Source organism: Pieris rapae, chromosome 8 (genome assembly GCF_905147795.1).
Source record: "Pieris rapae chromosome 8, ilPieRapa1.1, whole genome shotgun sequence".
Lineage (NCBI taxonomy): Eukaryota > Metazoa > Arthropoda > Insecta > Lepidoptera > Pieridae > Pieris > Pieris rapae.
In genome coordinates, this window is record NC_059516.1 from 2,746,902 (window position 1) to 2,768,935 (window position 22,034).

Here is a 22,034-nt window from a genome sequence, read left to right on the forward strand (position 1 = left end):
CTTGTTACTTTGGCTATATCAATTTATCTTAAATTTTTAAATTCTTTAAAATAAATATTTATGAGAATAATATTTATTTAAAATTCCTATTGTAATTATTTTGAATAAAATAAAAATACCATTAATTTAAACATGAATTTTTGTAGTATCTAATATTCCTTTATGATTTTAAGCTTAAATATTAGCAGATGATACGTTTTCGATTCGTGTTAGTTACCCTATGTTATAGCAAGTTTATAAAATTGTTCCGAATTCAGGCGCTGTTAATGAATGTAGGTAATTAATAAATCAATAATTCAAGTAAAAGTAACCATAATTCGAAGGAAAACGCGTTGACTAACCTTAATTGCGTAAGATAATACGTAGTCATTAAAAGCTTCGAAAGTCAAGTCGAGTCAAGAATTATGTTTCCACAACGGTGAGTTTACGACATGCATAAAATTGTAAAAAGATGCAGCCATCGATGAAAGCAACAATTACTTGAGCCATTGACACGAGTGGCGCTGCCGGCGTTGTATAGGCGCACGCGCAGGTAGGCCGTACTAGAGCGAGCGAGATACAATAATCGTGCGTGTTTTGTTCAACACATGGTGGGGCTGCAAGGCGCGGGCGTATTCGCTGTCCGTGCTACATTTTTATTTAGTTTGTAACCGTTCTTTGATAAGAACGGCCGGTTATAAGTGTTGTCGTTAGCAAGAATGTTTCGATTATGTAGTGCAGATGATTAAGGAACCAAAACATTCTGGAAGACATCGGCGTGGCGCCTGCCGGCTCCGGCATGGGTGGACGCAGGCTGATTAAGGCTGCGGCTGTGCTCATTGTTTTGGGTTACAGCAGTTTGCTTGTTTATCAAAGCGGAGTGAACTTTAATTTTCAAGACAATCGAGCATCTGTGCAAGTCGCTGTCCTATCAATTGAACCTGTTACAAAGACCACTTTGTATGATAGTGAACTGAGTAATAATATTACTTTAAGTGATGTATTTATTAGTGTAAAGACTACAAAACATTATCAGTATACAAGACTGCCAATTATTCTTAAGACGTGGTTCCAGTTGGCTAAAGAACAGGTAAGTTCGAAATAGAATTTCATTTACTGTAATTTATTCATATTCAAATAAGAAAAGTTACAAATTATTCGACACAGAAATCAGCTGATTTGATTTTGTTTGTATATCATTAGCGCTAATTAGATATTTGTTTTAACAAGATTTTGTTTATTATCAACAACCAGTTTTATTTATTTATTTGAAAATCTTGTAGCTACTTAGATTTTATATTACAGTGTAATTGCTAACGTAACTTTACGACAATTATTAATAATTTTTAATACGATACATTAGTATGAATGAAAATGTTTAATATCAAATCAATGTTAAATTCAATCGAAGGTGATATGGCGGTTCTGTTTCACATTTGTTGACTTCTGACAAAATACGAATCTCAACGGTTTTCGCAAAACATCTTAATTTTATACAATTTATCGTGGCCATCTGCCGAGGGTTGATAAACCTGTTCTCGAATACCTCGTATCATCTGCCAAAATTACTTTAAAACTTGATTTCTCAATTAGCATTTATTTCTAAAACCACCCAGTGACGTTACTGCTTAGACCACTTTGTGATTTACATATTTACATTTGAGTGAGGGTAATAAAGTCTTCGTGACTTTGAAATTAAATAACTAGATATTGTTATTTTTTACAGTCTTTCTACCTAAGACTTCAAGACCTAACTTGCTTTTGAGTAGCTTCTCAATTCTAAGTCGCGAACCTACTGGCATTGAGTATCCATAGGTGGTATTACTCAACATGGATGAACATAATAAACCTCTTGCCTGTTTGGCTTTTAACGTCTGTTATTTATTTTGCTTAACTTTTTTTTAAATATTTAGACTTGAGTCAATAACTCAGCAGACATTGGCCGTGACTATTTGCCTACATAATCATTAATTACATTATCCGCACATGGCAACAATCTATTTAAGAACATCTGTATCGTTACAACTGTACGTATACAGTAAGAGTAATTTCCCGAGACGTCTAATTTAAAGCAATTTAATTCCTGCAAAAGGATTCGTGTGCGGCAAATTCTCTCCGATTTCCCGGCTCGTGAACCCAACAAACAAGTTTCTTGGACTTAATATGAAGATGAACCCATTATTCACGCGAGACATACGTACGTCTGTGACAGAAACAACGTTATTACGGAAAAATGTGCTGTATACATTCGTCTCCCAGTGGGAGGCGTGTTTAATCGTATTTCGTTTAATAAAATAACTCTCACGTGAATATGAACTTTGACTCTCACTGTTTTATTTTATTATCGACCGTTGAATTACAAATTTGGTTGACTACCTACCTCGATATTCTTCGTGTAACGGGCGTTATTTATTAGGTAGTTTTGTAGGCTGATTAAATATTTGTAATTGGAATGATAAATCAGAATATCCAAACGGTTATAATCGAATCAATTACAAATATTTATACTTAAATATTTTTATATACAACTAAACGCTTATATATTTCATCTTATTTAATGTATTATATATTTAAGATAAAAATCAGGATTATTGCCGAATACGTTAAATCTTTTACTACTACTCAGATCTATTTAAGTATTACTGGTATTGAATAGGGAAACCAAAGTCGTGCTTCACCCATTTCCTGAATCTGGAGCGTGCATAATCGACCGTTAATCCTTGAAGGAGCAACATAGCTTCCATTGTGCGCCGGCGCAGCGCGTGGCACAACGCGCGCTCGACACGTGACCGAATTGTTGCCCCGCTTTCGCCCTTTTTGTGGCAACCTCTCGAATCTTTGATTTATGGGCTATTTTATTTATTCAACGTTTCAACAAAATTATACATTTAAATTCGTTTTATCTTAAGATCAAAAACTACGAATTCACATTCCATATTATGGTTTTCACTGTCTTAAAAAATGTACAACAATCTTTGGTTATACTAATTAGTTTAGAATTTTAATTAATCTTTTTATTTTATCTTTATTTGCCTATAAAACATTACACAACTTGTACACAGATCTGCTAATCTTGGGCATAAATTTCCTAAAAACAAACTACTCTCGTCGCCCACAGAATAACTTTACTCACGCCATATATTACGGTTCGTTGACAGATCTTGTTTCCGCATATCGCATTTCCTGAAGCTTATCACGACCATTTAAATTTTTAAGGTGAGGTTCTAAGAAAGCATTTATTGACACAAACTTTCGTAACCGGAGCTTTTGTTTTGTTAAGAGCTTATCGCTCTTGCACGATCAGCGTTTCAAGAAAGCTTAACTAAATCCGTACTAATGCGAAACTAGTCCGTGATAGAATTCTATAAATTGTCGTTGACATACATTTTTATAACTATATAAAGTAGCTTTTTACACTATTTTCGTTTCTTGATTTTGTTCTTTGGCGTATGGAAAAAAATAACTCAAAAAGCAGTAGTGATTAACGATAAATATAAAAATTAATCAAAAAGATTTTATTTTTATTAATAAATTATTAGTAAATACTATCACTGTCGTATATGAAATTGATTTAAAAATATTAAAATAATATTTATTTTTCCACTGTTGAATTGTACTTTTACGAAACACGTGTTCTAAATATAAAAATACTAGAATATACAACTTGAACATAGTTATCGATTTCATGCCACCTAGACCTAACTTTACGATGTAGAATTCAGGTGTCGGTGTGCGCGCCCAACGTAAAAATTCACTCTCATCATTTTTCTCCTTCGCGCCAAAAGAAGTATAGTAACTTCAATAATGAATAAATAACTTTTAAAGATACATTTCATAGCCTTGTAGAAGTTAGAAATGTATATTTTCTATCAGATGATATGTAATGACGACGTATCTTAATTATGGTTTTACACAGAGTTGTTTAAATATTTATAATTAAAACTTTAGAGTACAAAATTGGGTTTTCTATCTAAAAGACACGTTGTTAGTAATAATATGATTTGTTTGAAACTTATGAATTAACGAATATGAACACGAAACTATTAAAATTTCACATAAGTCGAAGTTTACAATAGTGGTTAGTAAAGTTAATTAAACTTCTACTGAACCTTTTTAGTACCTGAAAACGTATTTTAGAAAACACTAGCGGGAACCAATCTGTGAAGTTCCACAATTCATACTTGATTAAATTTTTTAGGCAGCTGTGTAAAAATAGTAATTCTCTTTGATCAAAGCAATTTAAATTTAAGGCTTCAACATGCCGGAACTAGAATTACCAATTTAATTAGAACTCGCTTCAGTTCTAAAGAGGTCCAACCTGGTAAAGGGCTCACGTTTCCGTGACGAAATTGACCCCTTTGTGATTTATCAGCTCTGTTGAAGTGTGATCTATGAGGTAACCGGGCGTGGCCGATATTTGCAATAGATTAGCTAGAAGCACTTTTGTTTTTGTGTTTAGTAAAACATATTCTATTTTTAAAATCCGTTTTAGATTTATGGTGACGAATGTACGATAGAAAATCGATATAAGTACACAAATGTTTAGTCAATATAAAAAAAATGTATCAAGACTATATGTATTATATTAACTATATATTATATATATATATTTTAAGATCTCCTGTTCCAAATAATACTATAGTAGAATACAGAGGTTCCTGGGTTTCAATCTTGTCAGTGTTTTGGTTGATAGACATAGGCTGTAACCCACAGACCTACAGAATATGAGTTTCAAAATATAAATACACTATAGATTAAATTTATCAGAACTAAAGTTCACAATGTTCCGTGTATCAGAATTCCGTCATCTAGGCACGGCTTTCCGCCCCAAATGCTAATGTAATGGCAATGTTATTCCATTTAACCGCTGTTAATTCTGTATAAACACGATTGTTTTCTTATCAATGAACTTGGTACATTAATTACATTGTATTGTAGTTTCATTGTTATTTTTGTATAACAATACAAAAATTTCAAACGACTGTTAAAATACTTCAAACAGAAATAGTAATAATGAACTTCCTATCAGGCTACATAGTGGCATCACATATCACATTAGAAAAAAACAATACAATTACAGTTAAGAAGGTATTCGGAGATTGGTTTCCAAGGTACCTGTGATATGGATAACCAGGCTTCCACAGAAGTCATAGGTACTGAGTCTTACAAAAAAGTACATATATATGAGTAGGTAGGCAAAAATAAAATAAACCAATCAACTATATTAAAAAGATAGAAATAAAGTTTTATGTGAGTGCGTTTGTGTGAAGGTGTATGTTTGAGAGAGTGTGTGTTTGTATATGGTTTGTTCGGCTCAGGCAAATGCCGAACAGGCCATATTTCAGTAATACCCTTAGTGCATCAGGAAATTCAAAACGAACTCTCAGTTAAGTTTCAAATTTATCTTTGTTATTTTGTATCATTGTAAGTAATTTTTTTGCATATTGTATGATCACATTAATTGTCTCGTTTCGGAGTCCAAATGTAAATTGGTCGCTGCGCCATTTAAGTAACTTATTGTGAATATCTACTATACAATATAAGGCCTTTCAACATGCTCAGATAGGTTTGAATTTAGTTTCTGATTGGCTATTTAGAAGTTCCCTGGCCCTTAACTCTGATAAAACCAAATTCATAACCTTCGAAATTACGAAGCGTAAAATCCCTTCTAATCTTGAACTTGTGTCACATGCTGGATCATGTTTAACCAAAGTGCAATGCGGATGTCCAAAACTTACCTCCACAAGTACCTTGAAATACTTAGGTGTCATGCTAGATAGCAACCTGAATTTTCAAGCTCATATTGATCTATTGACCGGTAGAATTAGAAAATTGATTTATATATTCAAAATTTTGAGGCACATTGCTAATCACACATTAATAAAAACCGTCTACTTATCACTATGTCAATCCATTCTGGGCTATTGTATATCTTCATGGGGTGGCTCCGCAAAAACACAACTTCTGAAGGTAGAAAGAGCTCAAAGAGCTATTCTCAAGGTAAGCGCTTTCCTTCCGTTCATGTATCCCACGGCAGAGACTTACAAACATTGGAAGGTTCTCACTGTTCGTCAAATCTTCATTCTTGCCACAATACTACGCAAACACTCACTTCTCAAATATGACCCACACCTCAATGATAATAAGCGTAGAAAAAATGCACTGTGCCATACAAAACCCTTTCGCACAAGCTTTGCTCAAAAATTCTTCTGTTTTTTGGGTGATTACTTATATAACAAGGTAAACACTTCTCTCTCCATATATCCCCTAACAAAAAATGAGTGCAAGAAGACGGTTACACTGTGGCTATTAGACTTAAACTATGAGGTTACCGAGAAAATGCTTATCATAACTAAATAGTTGAGCATAAAGTTTGACAAAAATTTTATGTAAATTTTAGTTAATAATTATTTGGAGTATAATTGTGCAATATTTTTACGTCAATTATTCAGAACACACACATACACAGACACACATACACAAACACACACATACACAAACACACACATACACAAACACACACGCATACACCATGTGGTTTCCTTATAATTAATATAATTGTCTATTCTTTACATATAATCATTTTGTCGATTCGAAGAAGTGGAGGCCTGATGACCTGTAACTCAGGTGCACAACCTTTAGCAGGCATCAGTCTCACATCAGCAATAGCAGTGATCCAAATAAGAATGACAATTATTGTATATGTTTTTATATGTTTTTGTTTTTGTGAGAAAATAAATAAATATATTATTATTATTATTATTATGTTCTATAAAAAAAAAATACTCGCACTATGGTACTACAAAAGTGGGGATAGAATTAAAAACGTTTAATTTGTAATAGAGGCTATTAGCTATCTGTAAAGCTAAATATTATGCCATTTATCTATCTATTTGTAACGATATCGTCCATTTTGGAAAAATAATAAAATGAATAAGTGATTAAAAAAAAAAAAAAAAAAAAAAAAAAAATATAAAAAATTACATAATATGTGATGAAGTACCTAAGTACTCCAATATACATGAGCATTCCTCAACGTCAATAAAACGAAGTAAAAGTATTCCGTATCATTGTCGTGAACATGAACCAAAATTAGCTGTCAATTCCATTTTTAGGCCTCTATAGTATAATTAAATACTTTCGATCGAAAGGAAACAGTCGTTGTATACACAAAACACATACACGTACAATATAACATAGCTAAATTTTGTAAAAAAAATCATTAATCTTACGAGCTTTTTCCTTTTTACAGATATGGTTCTTCACAGACACAGACAATCGACAACACCAAAATCAAACAAGTAAGTAAAGTTAAAAAGTTAAGTTTTTGCCGGGCACCACTACTTTGTGGAACCAGCTGCCCACTGAAGTATTTCCGAACCAATTCGACTAAGGATCCTTCAAGAAAAGAACGTACCAATTCTTAAAAGGCCGGCAACGCACTCGCGAGGCCTCTGGCATTGAGATGTCATGGGCGGCTGTATCACTTAACATCAGGTGAGCCTCCTGCCCGTTTGCCGCCTGTTCTATAAAAAAAAGTAAAACCAATGTATGGGAAAAGTGTAAATTACTGCATTTTCAAGATAATCCACAAACTATCTCCCCATAGTGCACCAAGCAATTTCAAGCGAAAAGTTTCGATGATATTTCGTATGAATGTTGTACTGGTTGGAGAATTCTTAAATCAAATTTTGCACAAACACCCGTAGCCTCACGGTAAACTCGGTATTACGGCTTGGGAATAATGGTCATAATTGTTTGCTATCATTGCAGACGGCCACATGGTAAACACCAATTGCTCGGCGTCACATCAGCGAAAACACCTTTGCTGCAAAATGTCCGTGGAATATGACCGTTTTCTGGAGAGCGGTAAAAAGTAAGTACCATTTAAACGTAAATAAATTTTGCTAAATAGACTTTAAAGCAATAGTTATATTATCCGATTATCACAGGGTATACAACGTGTTCTTGTGAGCAATGTTGGCCTAGTGGCTTCAGCGTGCGACTCTCACCCCTAAGGTCGTTGGTTCGATCCCCGACCGTGCACCAATGGATATTATGTTATTATATTTATTTACGCATTTAATATCCGAACGGTGTCTGTGAAAAATTCGTATAGAACGGTGGAGCAAAACATCGTGAGGAAACCGTTCATACCTTTGACCCAAAAATCGTCGGCGTCCGTCAGGCACATGAAGCTCATCTACTTTCCTATTAGATTAATAAATGATCATAAAACAGATACAGAAATTGACACTGATTGTTTTATACAACGGGTTGTATTTTATTGTTGTAAATAAGTGAGTACGAGTGACGGCAGGGCCCAACCCTTATATATATTAGCGGATCTTAATTTAAAAGTATTTCATATACGATTGTAAGCGAATTTAAAAAAAAAATATCTTGTGGCTTGGGTCTAACGCTTATTATATGTCTAGAGTAAAATTCAAATCCCAACAAAATAATAAGAACGATCAAATACATACAAGACACCTACTTATGGTCGCGTGAATTTTAGATATTTGTTTTTGTGACACAATGTTCGTTCCCATAGTCCTCCAAAATTGTTTGACCGATTCCTGTAATTTTTATGCATATTCAGTAAGTCTGAGAATCGTTCAAACTCCTAAGTGATAAGGATGGTCCACCCTTAAACTTATTTTTTTGGCATTTTTAACTGTTTTTGTTTTTGTTTGAGTAGCATATAAAAATACATACAACCCTTAATTTTCACCCCTATACAATTAACCCCTATTTATTACTTTTTAATTAAACACTTATGACATAAACTCTGAGTTTTATATAGAGAAAAAGTCATAGTACAATCTAAAATGTTTTCATTCGGGAAAACCTCTCTGGGGTAGCATAGCAAAATGTTCCGTGTTGGTATGTACTAACCACATGTTTAGTAAGGTAGGTATAATACTACAATAATAGTAAGTAAAGTAAATCACATAAAAAGAAACGAAGTTCGCGGGCAGCAAGTTTTCATATAAAACTATAATTAATTATGCACTTAAAAGTTTCTTTGGATGCTTCAGTACGAAAAGTAGTGCTATAGTATTTTTGAATTTATCGCATTTACATGGGGAGTAAATTTGTAACAATATGAATAATTTATAAGTCAAAGCTTTCTATTAAAACACCAAAATGGAAGCAATTAAAACTCAATCAGACTATTGCTTGCGAAGCGGATGCAATTAATCACAACTGTAATTATACTGTACACGGCTATTAAAATGTAATATTTTGTTTTACACACGGCATAAATCATACTTTATCATTTGTGTTTATAACTACTTATACAAAGCAAAAGAAATAATCGTTTATTAGTATAAATATTTTTTTATTTCTATCACAACTTATAAGTGCTTAATCAATTTAAACTAGCATTCTTATGGTACACTGCTCTTGCAATTGTATTGACACATTATTTCTATATAGAAAACAATAAGTATACATATTTATAAACGTATTTTGCAAAACGCATTAGCATTAGTATACTGTATAACAGTATAATAGTATAACATACATAGATGCCGATCTATTGGTAAGTAGACGTACTAAATTTTAATTTGAATATCATCATCACTACATGGTATAAAACAAAGTCGCTTTCTCTGTCCCTAAGTCCCTTTGTATGCTTAAATCTTTGAAACTACGCAACGGATTTTGATGCGGTTTTTTTAATAGATAGTGATTCAAAAGGAAGGTTTATATGTATTATAACATCCATTAAATAGTGGAGAAGTACCTACTGTTATTTTTGAGGTTTCTAATGTGATGTCGTAAAAAATTACATTTTTTCCGCTTACAATGCAAACACAGGCTGAACCCTACGAGTTTTATCAATAATAATGTACTAAGTATTGTACAAATTGAAAAGGTCTGCAGAAAAGTCCCTGATGGTATATGTCTATCTCTTGTGGATAACCCACAATGATTGTCATTTACTTTTTACGACAAATAATGGCTAATTTTCGAAGCGACTTTAAACAATACAGCATTAATCCTTAACCAATTAAATACCTTGATTACATTGTTCATTTAATATAGAGCTATACAGCTTATTTAGCAGCGATCGAACGCGTATATTATCGGAGCTTTCCAGCGACGGAAATAACAATACATAATAAAGACCTGCTTTTCATCAGCATTGCACCCGTGCGAAGCTGGGGCGGGTCACTAGTTTGGTATATAGTAGGCTTTATTTTCAGTCGATCCGCATTAGTAAAATATATTTAAATATTTTATTAACGTTACACGTCCACCGTATTAAAAAAATCAAATACTCATATTTCCAAAGTGTCAAAACTGTTTTACACTTCGAAGCGAAATAACCATAGACAAACTGGTGTATAGAATAAAAATTAAATCCTCGTTTCCAGCTATAATTCATTTAAAAACACACTTTAAAGTGAAAATATTTTCTTAGCAAACACTCGAGCTACGCTTTTTTATTTCAAGTAAAAACAAGACGCTCTTAACTTCTGTTTTGAGAAGCCTCACTGTATAAATAATGAGCGGTTTTGTTTGTACCTAATGATAATATAAATGTTAATATTTTCTTATATAGGCTCCTACGATTCGTATGAACAAATCTTATGTTCATTGAATTTTTTTTAGCATAACAGGGCCAAGGGACATGATACTTATATTAAGTGATATCGCCGCCCATGGACACTCGGACACCGCCACAACGATTGCAAATGCATTACCAGCCCTTTAAGAATCAATACGCTCTTGAAGGACCCTAAGTCAAATTGGGTCAGAAATAATTCACTGTAGTGCAACGGAGCACTATCTACTGGAGGAGTAAGGTGTAATAGTTGCAAATCAAAATAATTTCCAATTAAAGGAAATGGTGAGGAGTTGGCCAGTTCTATTCGTCCCATTTACGAGGACGTAAATGGAAAAGAATCGTAAATGTATATTTAAAGAGGATTTTGTTTTTCATGTGTACAAAATTTACCTACATGATTGGATGCAGTGGAAATACATAAGTACGAAGAATATAATAAGTACGCACAAATATTTTCTGGCATCGTACCTAATATACGTATAAATAACTATATAAATCACTCGGTAGATGAAAAATACTGTATATGTAACAACAAAAAAGTCACTAAACGTTTTCTAGGCACGCACTTTTTCTGCAAGTAGCAAATATAAATATACATACATAATTACATACTATCACATAAAATCGATAGTGTAAAATTGAAGACCTGCTTTTGCCGCAAAATGCCTAACGGTAGCGCAAAAAGCCATTACCTAAATTTTGTTGTACTAATATTATGTTGAACGACGCATTAAATGGTACCTGTCATCCTGTGTGCTCAGCCATCGTCAATGTGCAGCCAACGTCACTATGGAGGTCCACTCTATATTCAAATAGATAGTTAATGGGTTTTTGAGAGCAAATCCAATATTATTTTGGGCGCACAACTATTTTCACGCGTTTGCATAGCACCGACCTATGTTTTTGTTAGACTCTTGTTATTCTTCCCACAGAACTGTTTGCGTAGTAGCATCGTCAACTTTATGTCAACTAATTATTTGGATTTTTGTAAATAGATCCCCTTTTGTAAATAGGTCTCTTTCTTCAGCATTCGGAACATATATATAACTGATGACTAACTTCACGTTCGTAGTCTATGCATTTGTTTTATTTACAGCAACTAGTACAAAACACCTTTTTAAATTTCGAATACTAACATTCAAATTTGAAATTAGAATGTCCAAATCAAGTTTTCCGGGACGGGTCGTTGAAAAGAATACATGTAAACACACCCAGGGTAAAAAAATACTATCAAATAGGCTGTGCAACTTTATCAGAATAGAAAAACAAAGAAAAAATTTGCAAAAGGCACTTATAGAAGACGTGAATAAAATTACTATTTCCTCGGAAATAGTAATATCTTCGGGCATAAAATATGTCATATATTATGATGTCAGTATGACAAAAGAAATCCATTTAATAAATGAGCAATAAAGACAATCATTTTATTAACAGATAAGTGATTCACACCACGTCATAATTCTTTTGACACATTTTGACACGCGTCAAACAGAATTTTTCCATTAGCAGTTTTATGATTCTTTACCTTTCTGTCGAGCCTCTTCGGCCCTTTATTGTCATGGAATTTCAATAGAAAAGAATTAAATTGCTCACGACTTCAAATCTGTAAAAATTTGGGGAATTTTATGATTTTCACGCTGACGAACTAGTTTCAAATGTATTGTCTATGCTAATATTTTAAGAGTTAACATATTTGGGAGGTTGTAGGGAGTAAATCTATGGATTTACTGAACTGCTGAAATATCACGTACTTATGATTGTCATAGAAAATATATGTGCAAGGAATTTTTCAATGTAGTCGTAGAAGAAACGGTGGATCGAAAACGTTTCTTACGAACGCTGTATTAATTATGAGAGACTAGAGATTTATATAATAATTATAAGAGTCATAGAGAATGGAATTAGCATTAGAATTATTATGACCATATGCTAACATTTTGTAAGCATCTTACTCAAAGTAGTAATAACTACTGGTGTTAGCAAAACATTCTAAAATTAAATGCAAGCTACCAATTATGAACGTGATCATTAAGTTTAAGTTAGTATTAAATATATAGCGAGTTGAATTTATATAACGTTGGTCTCTGGTGTCTAGAATCTAGCGAAATAATACCCAAATGAATGCAGCATTTAAACAGGTCTGATACAAACTCGTATCATAGAAACAATATAAACAACACAGAAAATTTTTCTCATTCATATACTTTTCTCTCATATACTTTTTAATATTTTATAGATGCTTGGGGGTTTTTAACACGGGGTTTGACATATTACTGCGTCTTTTTTTTATTTCGTAGGCAAGTAGCTGTTCTCCATTCGGATCTACACAACCAGAAAGTTTGTATACATAGAATGATTATATTCTTATTGCTTTTTCTGTATGTGCGCGCTACTCTTTATACAGATACCGGCAAACGTCTTGAACAAATGTGCTGCCCAGAAGCGATTTTTAGGTATCACTAAGAGGGAGAGTGACGTGTCAATCGCGAGAGCAAATCAGTTGACGTTTATGCCGCGCTGCGATACGATGCGATCCGATTTCCCCGCACTCCCTTGTTTATTGCTCAAGAAGTTTGCCAGTGTCTGTATTTATCGGGCTGCTAGAATTTATGCTGGAAGAAAGAAAAATATATAAAAAGTATAACCATCAATTGAATTGGTCAATAAATAAATGTTTAAACGAACTTTCGTGTAACAAATTGTAAACTCAAATCGTAATATGCACTGAAGATGTAAGGTAATAATACTTTATTACGTTATGCAAACGCTGCCAGTTAAGCTATTCAAATCCAACCTCAGGTGTAGTTTAAGTAGTAAAATGTATTTAATGTTACTTTATGAGTGGTTCGGGAAAGCGTAGGTACCGGGGATACATCCGACATTCCCAGTTGGATATTTATGTCACCTTGCAGTTTACGTGCATACAGTGCATTACTTGCGAACTTCGTATCTTCTGACGTCTCGTGAACGTTCGAAATTTGAATTGGTTGTGCCTTTTTTAGTTAGGAATTTATGACATTAAATGTCGGCAAAGGTTTTATATAACCTATTTTCTATCTCATACTTAAATGACATGTATGAAGTATGGAATTTTATATAGTCCAAACAAAATGTATGTATTTCTGGATGCACTATTAAAACGCTTCCAAAACGTCTTTTTTATATATATAACAAGGGCAAACTGACAGAAGGCTTAACTAATTTTAAGTGATACCGCCGCTCATGGACATTCACTGTCAGAGGACTTGCGAGTGCGTTGACGGCCTTTTTTCTTCTAACTAAACTCCAACGTGAGTTAAAAAGTTATAATGCGCTATAACCAGCATAATTATTCATTTACAGCCTAGATTTGAATGCACACCTTGATACTCAAGAGTTACGTTTAACCGTTAAACTCCATCAAGTAGTATTACATACATGAAAAATTTCGCATAAAAACTAGCTATCAATATACAGGTCATACAACATATCAAACATGCAATATTTGTTCATATAAGTTTGGTATAACTATGGAATTTATAAAGAAACGACACCAAAAAATTGTCATATCATAACCAGCTGTTACAACATCAGCTCCTTGTTTGTATATCCATGCTTTTCCTACTATAGTCAAGGTATTCATAAATCTAATAAGACGGACATTCCAATAAAATATTAATTCCTAACGAGCACTAACGGCAAAATGTAAAAACTGAGAACGCTCCAAACCTAATAAGTAGTAATTAACCTCGATATCTAAACACTAGCTTTTGCAACTGCCGTTTCTAGTAACAGGGATGGCGTTCGTCCTTTGGATAGATTCCCCGAACCCCGAGGTCCATCATTAGTGTGAGTGAAGGGCTGAGGCGTTTTTAGTGGGGGGCTCTCGCTACCATGAATGTATGGGATTTTAGTGTAGCGCCAGTCTCGTATCAAGCCCATGGGCGGGTCTGCGTATTTACATGTTCACCTCATTAAAAAAAAAAGGATAGCGGTCTAATGGTGGAGCGTGAGCAGTGTTGGCCTAGTAGCTTCTCCGTGCTTCTCGGGTGCTCTCGAGATCTTATGTCTATGCGCATCGAACACTTACAGTGACGGAAGACATCTTGAAAAAACCGACATGCCCTAAAAGTCGACTATGAAACGTTTGTGTAACTGGAAAGCAGGAGGTTCTAAAATTATGCTTTAATATTTAGATCAGAAACAATTATTATAATGTGTAACTTAATTATCAATTTATATCTTCATAGTTTTATGTAATCCTATACTACTCAGAACGGTTAGTTCTAAGAATTAAAGAAGATGATACGAGTACAGAGAAACGCTTTAAAGATAAAGCGAATTTAACATTGGACACCTGCTCTCCTGTTATACTAGGTGTATTGTGTCCTACGCAAGAACGAGGGCTAATGTGTAAAGCTATACTTTCAACAATATATGTACTTCTGTAAAATCCCAGGCATAATATAATTTGTCCCTCCTTTCCGAAGAACGCGTTTTGGTCAGAGCTCACCGATGTCCAGAGAATTCTGATAAACGAACAAGGTCTGAATATTATCCATAGTTACTCACGTCATCCATTTTAACTAAATTTTTATAATTTAAATTTATATAATATAAATTATAACAGGTTATATACCGGTCCGGAAATAACATAAATTACCGAGTATGCTTGCTTCGGTGCGTTATATATCCATTTTATAAATTAGCCTACGAAACCCAACGTGGCAGAATATGGACACCCATTTTGACTCCCTCAAAGTCTGGCAAGGGACTTGTAATTACTTACGCCAACTTAATATAAAACTCTTTACAGGGTAGGCCTGCCGCTTTGCATTGTACGTATACTCTGTCGTACCGCGCAACATACTCTAAGCTACTGTTATTAACGTCGATCGTAATGTCAGTAAATTATACACTAATAATTACTACCACCCGTAACCTGGAGGAAACTGCGACTTGCAATTTAATATAGCCTTTTTACAAGCGGTAATAAGTAGGATTGTAAAATATGGAGTCGGAATGTTAATTATACGTGGGCAAACTAAACATTATTAAATGTGAAACAGGTCCACTATTACTGGTGTTAAATGTAAATGCAATTGTGCTAGTTCAAGGAATGCAAGCAAGGATGTGATTGCCTAAATAAATTATTTTAAAAATAGTAACTACTCCGAATTATACAATAATTGCTGGATTTATCGATTGATCTTTTATTTTATAGATAATTAAATATATAAAAGGGTAATTTGTTTATTTTTATACAGGATAGGAAGATCCTTTTAATCTATTAATAAGTGATTTATTTATTTAATTAAAGTATTCCTACAATTTTAAACAATTTTCAAATAATTATTTTATACACAAAAGCCAAAACAAAAGAGGAATTTGGAATAATTGGTTTGCCTTGTGTGATGAAGGGGTCTTAAATAGCAAAAGCGACAAGTCATAATGCATAGATTTCGATGGACAACAGATGTGCTTCCGTTCTGGACATCCACATTTTATTATGTCAAGATTTTTCTATTTTAATCGAAAACCCTTATATTGCTTGAGAATACACAAAAAACACGACGATTTGATTCTCCTTCATTTTTTCAAGGTGAAAAACTATCAGTGATACAGATATTTAAATGTGTCTGCCTTTTGATATTGACAGGTGTTTAATTCGAGCCAACGGCGAAGTAGTGTGCCAACAATACTTATGCTCACGTTTCAAATTGTTTAAATAATTTCTGATTTCAAAATGTTGAATAACGTAAGTGATCTAAAATTATCGTGATTCATGTGCGCTTTTTATTTTTGATGTATCCTTTTTCTTTTTTAGTTTTGTCTAATTATAATACATATACTTAGTTATTACGTATTTTTGAACTTCTTGCTTACCTTATCTAATTTTTTTCTGCAGTAGTTGCCTGGAAGAGATTGCTTAAGGCGATAAGCCGCCAGTTTCTTTTTTCATTTAATTATGTCAATTGTGTTTATGCAACGAAGTGTTAATAAATAAATTCATATAAATTATAAAATATGTTTTGATTGCAATATATGCAATTGTATTCGTTTAGAAAGTCTAACTAGCAGAACATTATTCTTCAGTGAAAAGATTTTGTCACTATAATTTAGACAGACAAATAAAAATAAACCATAATCCGGTCCACAGATTTCTGTATCTGTTTCTTATTGATAAGAAATTATTAGCCTTACGTGTTTGAACGACGACGGTTTTTGGTTTAAAGGCATTATGTTTTTCGTACACGTACGAACAATTAATGTCAGTCCCGCAATTAGCAAAATACATTTGTTTACGCGATGACGCTTCGTTTACAAAGCTTACGCGATCAGTGATTAATGAACTTAATTTCTTTGTTACAGGTGGTTTTGTCATTTCGACGACGACAATTATGTGAATGTGCCACGACTTGTCAGCGTACTCCAGACTTATAACCACAAAGAGGACTGGTATCTGGGTAGAACCTCCGTTTACGAACCAGTTAAGATATTTAAGAAACCAACCAATAAGGTAACTTAACATGGCATATACTATAATTATAATATAACACAATCTAGACATTTCTACTTAAAAAACAATAATTGATTCATATCTCAGTCTTCCCAAAACTGTCACAAAGAGCCGTACTCTGACACCAGGGCAAGCGTCCTGAATCTGAAATATATTTCAGGCCCATACAGTCTAAGCATTATGGAGACCCTCGCAGTCCTCAAAACATTTAGTTCCAAGTAGATTGTTGGTTACATACATCTTTACGCCTGTTTAAAAACATATTAATGACATAAACGCAGATGTATCAGCCCTGTATGGGATTGCGGTACTACTAACAACGCGGAATGTCAACGTTCCAAATTTAAGAGATATGGCAAAAAGAATATTATAGACACAGATCATAAATAATTTGTTTTTTTCTTAGTCTGTGGTATTTGTTACAGCTAATGTTCTCGTTTTGGTTTGCCACCGGAGGTGCTGGATTTTGTATCAGCCGGAGCTTAGCATTGAAGATGTTACCTGTAGCAAGGTGAGTTTACGTTCCGTAAGAAATTTATCAACAATGTTTTTTATATTTAAATTGAAATAAATATGTAGGTATGGTAAAAGTATAAAAATAGTTACATTATTGATCATATTAATTTACCTCACTAACTATTGTGTTCATATGAGTGAAGGATAATTATAAAAACTATAATATGGGAACAATGTTTGTCATATATCGTAATATGTTTTGTTATGTTAAATGTTATTTTAAACTCTTTTTTTTTATAAGTACAGTATATTTTCATGACTAAATTTCTGAGAAATAGTTATAACACTGAATGCTTACGTCACATTTATGATAATATGAAATGGGAAGATTCACACTTTCAATTTAAGAAAAATAAACGAATTTTGCACCGTACGGGACATCATTCCAAAGACTTGTAGAAGTGAATTTGCAATAAGATACTTAAGGAAGTAATAAAAATGTGCACCTTATAAAATTAAATATTTTTAATTGCTTATATCTTATAATTGTCTTATCTGAAGAAGGTTTTTTATAAAAAAAGAACTAAAAATTTAGTTCTATTTTTAAATTTACTTTTAATTCCGGAAAAGCGAACAGTTTCAATTTGGTAGTAAAACGGTAAAAAAAACAAACGAAGTTCGCGTAGGCAGCTAGTTTATTATTATTATTGTATAATTTTGTTCATTTTTTTTATTATAATTCCTTTGTTTTAGTGGTGGAAGATTTATCAGCATCTGCGAAGGAATCAGATTGCCTGATGATGTATCAGTGGGCTTTATTATAGGTAAGTGTTATCTATGTTTATCTAATCAGGGGACTAAGCAAATCTACTAATTAACTTCTGCCATTACCGCCTTTGTGTATTGCCTAATTAATAGACACCAATGATCAAACGTACTCTGAGTAGTCCATTAAATTATCTTCTATAGTAGATTAAGTGATTATATAGGGGCTACGAAATAATAAATGATCTTATGTACAAATATATATTATGTAAATATAATAAATATAAATATATATGCCTCAAGTTCCTCAAGGAAACGCCATCTCCAGTTAATGAAACGTCATCAATCCAAGTCATTTGCCTAGATGTTACATCAACTGGCTGAATATCTTTCAGGCCGCTAGGGCGTCTAGCCTTTTAACTAAACGGCGCCGTTTAGTTAAAAGGCTAGACTGTTAATTGAACGGCTAATTAAGCTAGTTGGATGCGACATTTACGTAGTAGTATCACCAAACGTTTCGGTAATATGTAAGTTGTATAATGAGCTAAAATGTCAGACAAAAATAAGGGTAGATTAGAAAGGCATGAAGCGATAGCAAATGCAATATCTTAGGTTTAAAGACTTCATTTTCTCAAAAAAGGCAAAAATGCCACTTACATGAGAACAATACTTCAGGTAAAAATAACATTGTAGTCGTTGTCAAATAATCACAAATCGTACATGCAACAAACCTAAAGGTAACCAAAGACACACGACTAAAAGCCAATTAAATATAAGAAAATGAAATTAAAAGTAATTTTGCTTGACATATTCACCCAGTCTGGATTTGAATGCATTGAAAGAAGTAATATGTTTTTTTATATCTGTGGGTAGTTTATGATACAGCTGTGCGCCTTTGTAAGTAAACATTTTTTTGCCGTAGTTCGTGCGTATTTTAATGACTTACAATAATATTCCATGGTCAATACGTAGGCGCCGATTCTAGCTTAGTTCTAGTAAAATTACCAAAGACTTTTACACTGATTTAGATCTCATATACGATATAATGGAAAGTTAGTCAAACGTACTTATTATATGCGTTTTTTCTAATAGAGCATCTGATGAAGAAAAACCTTACTCTAGTACCAGAGTTTCATTCACACCTGGAACAGATGAAGCTATTGCCACCTGAGACCTTTAGAGAACAGATCTCTTTTAGTTATTCGAAGATTAAAGAAGAATGGAACGTCGTCAATGTTCCTGGATTTGACACTAGATATGATCCAACTAGGTGAGTAAAATATTTACAAACAATAAATTTATAGGCCGACAACGGATCGACTTACGCGTATCGATGTAGAAGTTTGTGACTGTTCCGTAGGTTCGCTATTTATATATATTATTACAGTCAAAATACAACTACTGAGAATAATCACTAAATAAATTCAAAGCCCTCGTTAAAAGTAAATTAATCAATAAAGCTTTTTATAAATGCGATGAATACTTAAATGATCCTAATCCTTGGGATTGATTTGCTCCAGTTCAAACAATTTAGATAGTAATAACTTGGCGATTGAAAAGAGTGGCGGAAAATTTCTTGCCAGTTTTTCTTGCCCCCTTGACTTGCAAACTGGTAGTAAATGTAAATTTACAATTGATTGAATATCTTTGACGTTTATAAGTGTACTTGTTTACGTATATGATTAAATATTTTTTTGATTTTGATTTTTTTTACCACAAGTCAAGCAAATAATACCATTTAAATTAACGCACTTTATCCCATTAAAATGCGTAATTATTTCAACTTAAAGCGACCCTTTATAATGCTCGCTGGATAGGTTCAACTTATAATTACACATGCCACTAATAAAAAAATTGAATTAAGTAAATATTTTGAGGGCAGATACTAGGTATCTCATCATCACAATTGTTGCTCCTTCCAGAAGAACTCTTTTAGCCTAAACTTACCGATATTCAGATTCTGTATTCTGATAAACAAGCAAGAAGCATATTCCTTACTCCTCTTAAATTTTGAAATAAATATTTGTTTATTATTTTTAATCTCTTCGTGTTTCTTACATTTGCCTATATTTGCTTGTAACATTAAACAATGTGTTTTATTTTTCTTGTACCAATGTATCAGTTTTCCGAGCGTAATTAACATGTTACACTTATTAATTAAATTAGTATACAGTATTAATCTTGTCTTACGAAAACGTACATGAAATCGAGTACATCTACCGAATAAAAGCAATGGATTAGAATAATATTCTACATATTATATAATACAAAAGCATGGAATAGGTGAACTTATATCCCGAATAATAAAATGGACAAAATACAAGTTAATCCGAACTAGTGTTTATTCAATTCCAAGACTATGAATTTCGTTCGAAATGCGACCGTCGCTGTTGAGAATTTAAACTTTTGTTTTGTTGCAGGTTCCTGTCTCTACACTGTTTTCTTTTTCCCCATTTCAAGTTTTGCCCGAGGTAGCATTTGCGACAATTTTATTACTTGGATAATAATTGCGACTATTTCTGTCAAAGCTTTCTCTGTGCATTGATAAAGGTGGTGCTTTTACTGAAAATGTTCGAAATTCAAATGTGTGCAATTCAAAAATCGAATGCAATAATATCAACACTTGTGAAAGTAAACCCGATTACTTCAAATCATTTTCGTATACACAAAGCTGTCATATACAGATATAGTATATTGAACTTTTGTCAATAATCAAACAATCACAATTTTGTAATGCTCTTTTATACTTACTATTTGTATAAATAAAAAACTGTAACTAGCCTATCTCTCTTTAGAATTTGTAAAACTAATCAAGATTTTATTATAACTGAGCAAGACTTTTACAATTAGCGTTTTAGGTTGTGATAAATTGTAAGAGATCTTTTGGTGTATAAAATTCGAGCAAATCTGATTTGGATATAAAATATACGTACATATGATATTATTTTTCTGATTTTGTTACTCTTTCTTATGTATTTATTATTGAAGCTTATTTTATTTCAATCTGTAAAATTTGTATTTTTATCTTTGTAAAATTTAATCTGTGATATTAGATTACATTCTTGTAGATATTAATTGTTTTATATCGTGCATATATTTTTAGAAGTTTACTTAAAGTCAAATGTTATGATATTGTTATGATTTGTTTATGAAATAAACAATGTAGAACTGATAACTTTGTTTTAATACCCATACTATTGAATATATTACAATAATACAGTAATTATTAATAATAGGTTCTAAAAATGTCGAATTTAAACTCGTTTAAAACAACAAGTCACTGCACAATCTTGTTTGTATTTAACAGGTCATGTTTTTTATGCATGGTATTGGAACCCAAGACATCTACCTGAACCCCGTCTAATAAACAAATGAATGTTACTAAGAAATTTATTACCTACTATTCCACGATCAAAAGGTCAATTAGTATCTATGCAAACTCAACACATTATAGAATACTGTAGAACTGGCACAGTCAGCTGTTTGAACAGGCCGATGTGATATATTCGGGGAACGTGCGGACAGTAACGGGGTCATTAGTTCAATGCAATAGCTCACAGAATTCCAAATTCAAATATGACTATTGTATCGATATCATATTGTATTTATGTGAATGAACTAATCCGTCAATCGATATTTCACAAGTAAAGCTCAAAAAATAAACAATGGTTTTACTCATTACTGCTATTACTACTTCACTGAAGCAGCAACCACAGAATTTTCACAATCGCGCGCTACCGCGAAGGAGTCTTT

At 32.8% G+C, this 22,034-nt stretch overlaps 1 protein-coding gene across 1 annotated transcript; it reads left to right on the forward strand.

Annotated features, from left to right (window-relative positions):
* Positions 1-633: 633 nt before the first annotated feature.
* LOC110995650 (fringe glycosyltransferase) lies at positions 634-21,453 on the forward strand. Its single transcript, XM_022262909.2, has 8 exons — positions 634-1,069; positions 7,232-7,280; positions 7,753-7,855; positions 16,913-17,060; positions 17,486-17,571; positions 18,270-18,340; positions 19,374-19,551; positions 20,702-21,453. Exons 1-8 carry the CDS (start codon positions 779-781, stop codon positions 20,754-20,756), a joined length of 981 nt encoding a protein of 326 aa, XP_022118601.2. The 5' UTR covers positions 634-778; the 3' UTR covers positions 20,757-21,453.
* Positions 21,454-22,034: the final 581 nt, after the last annotated feature.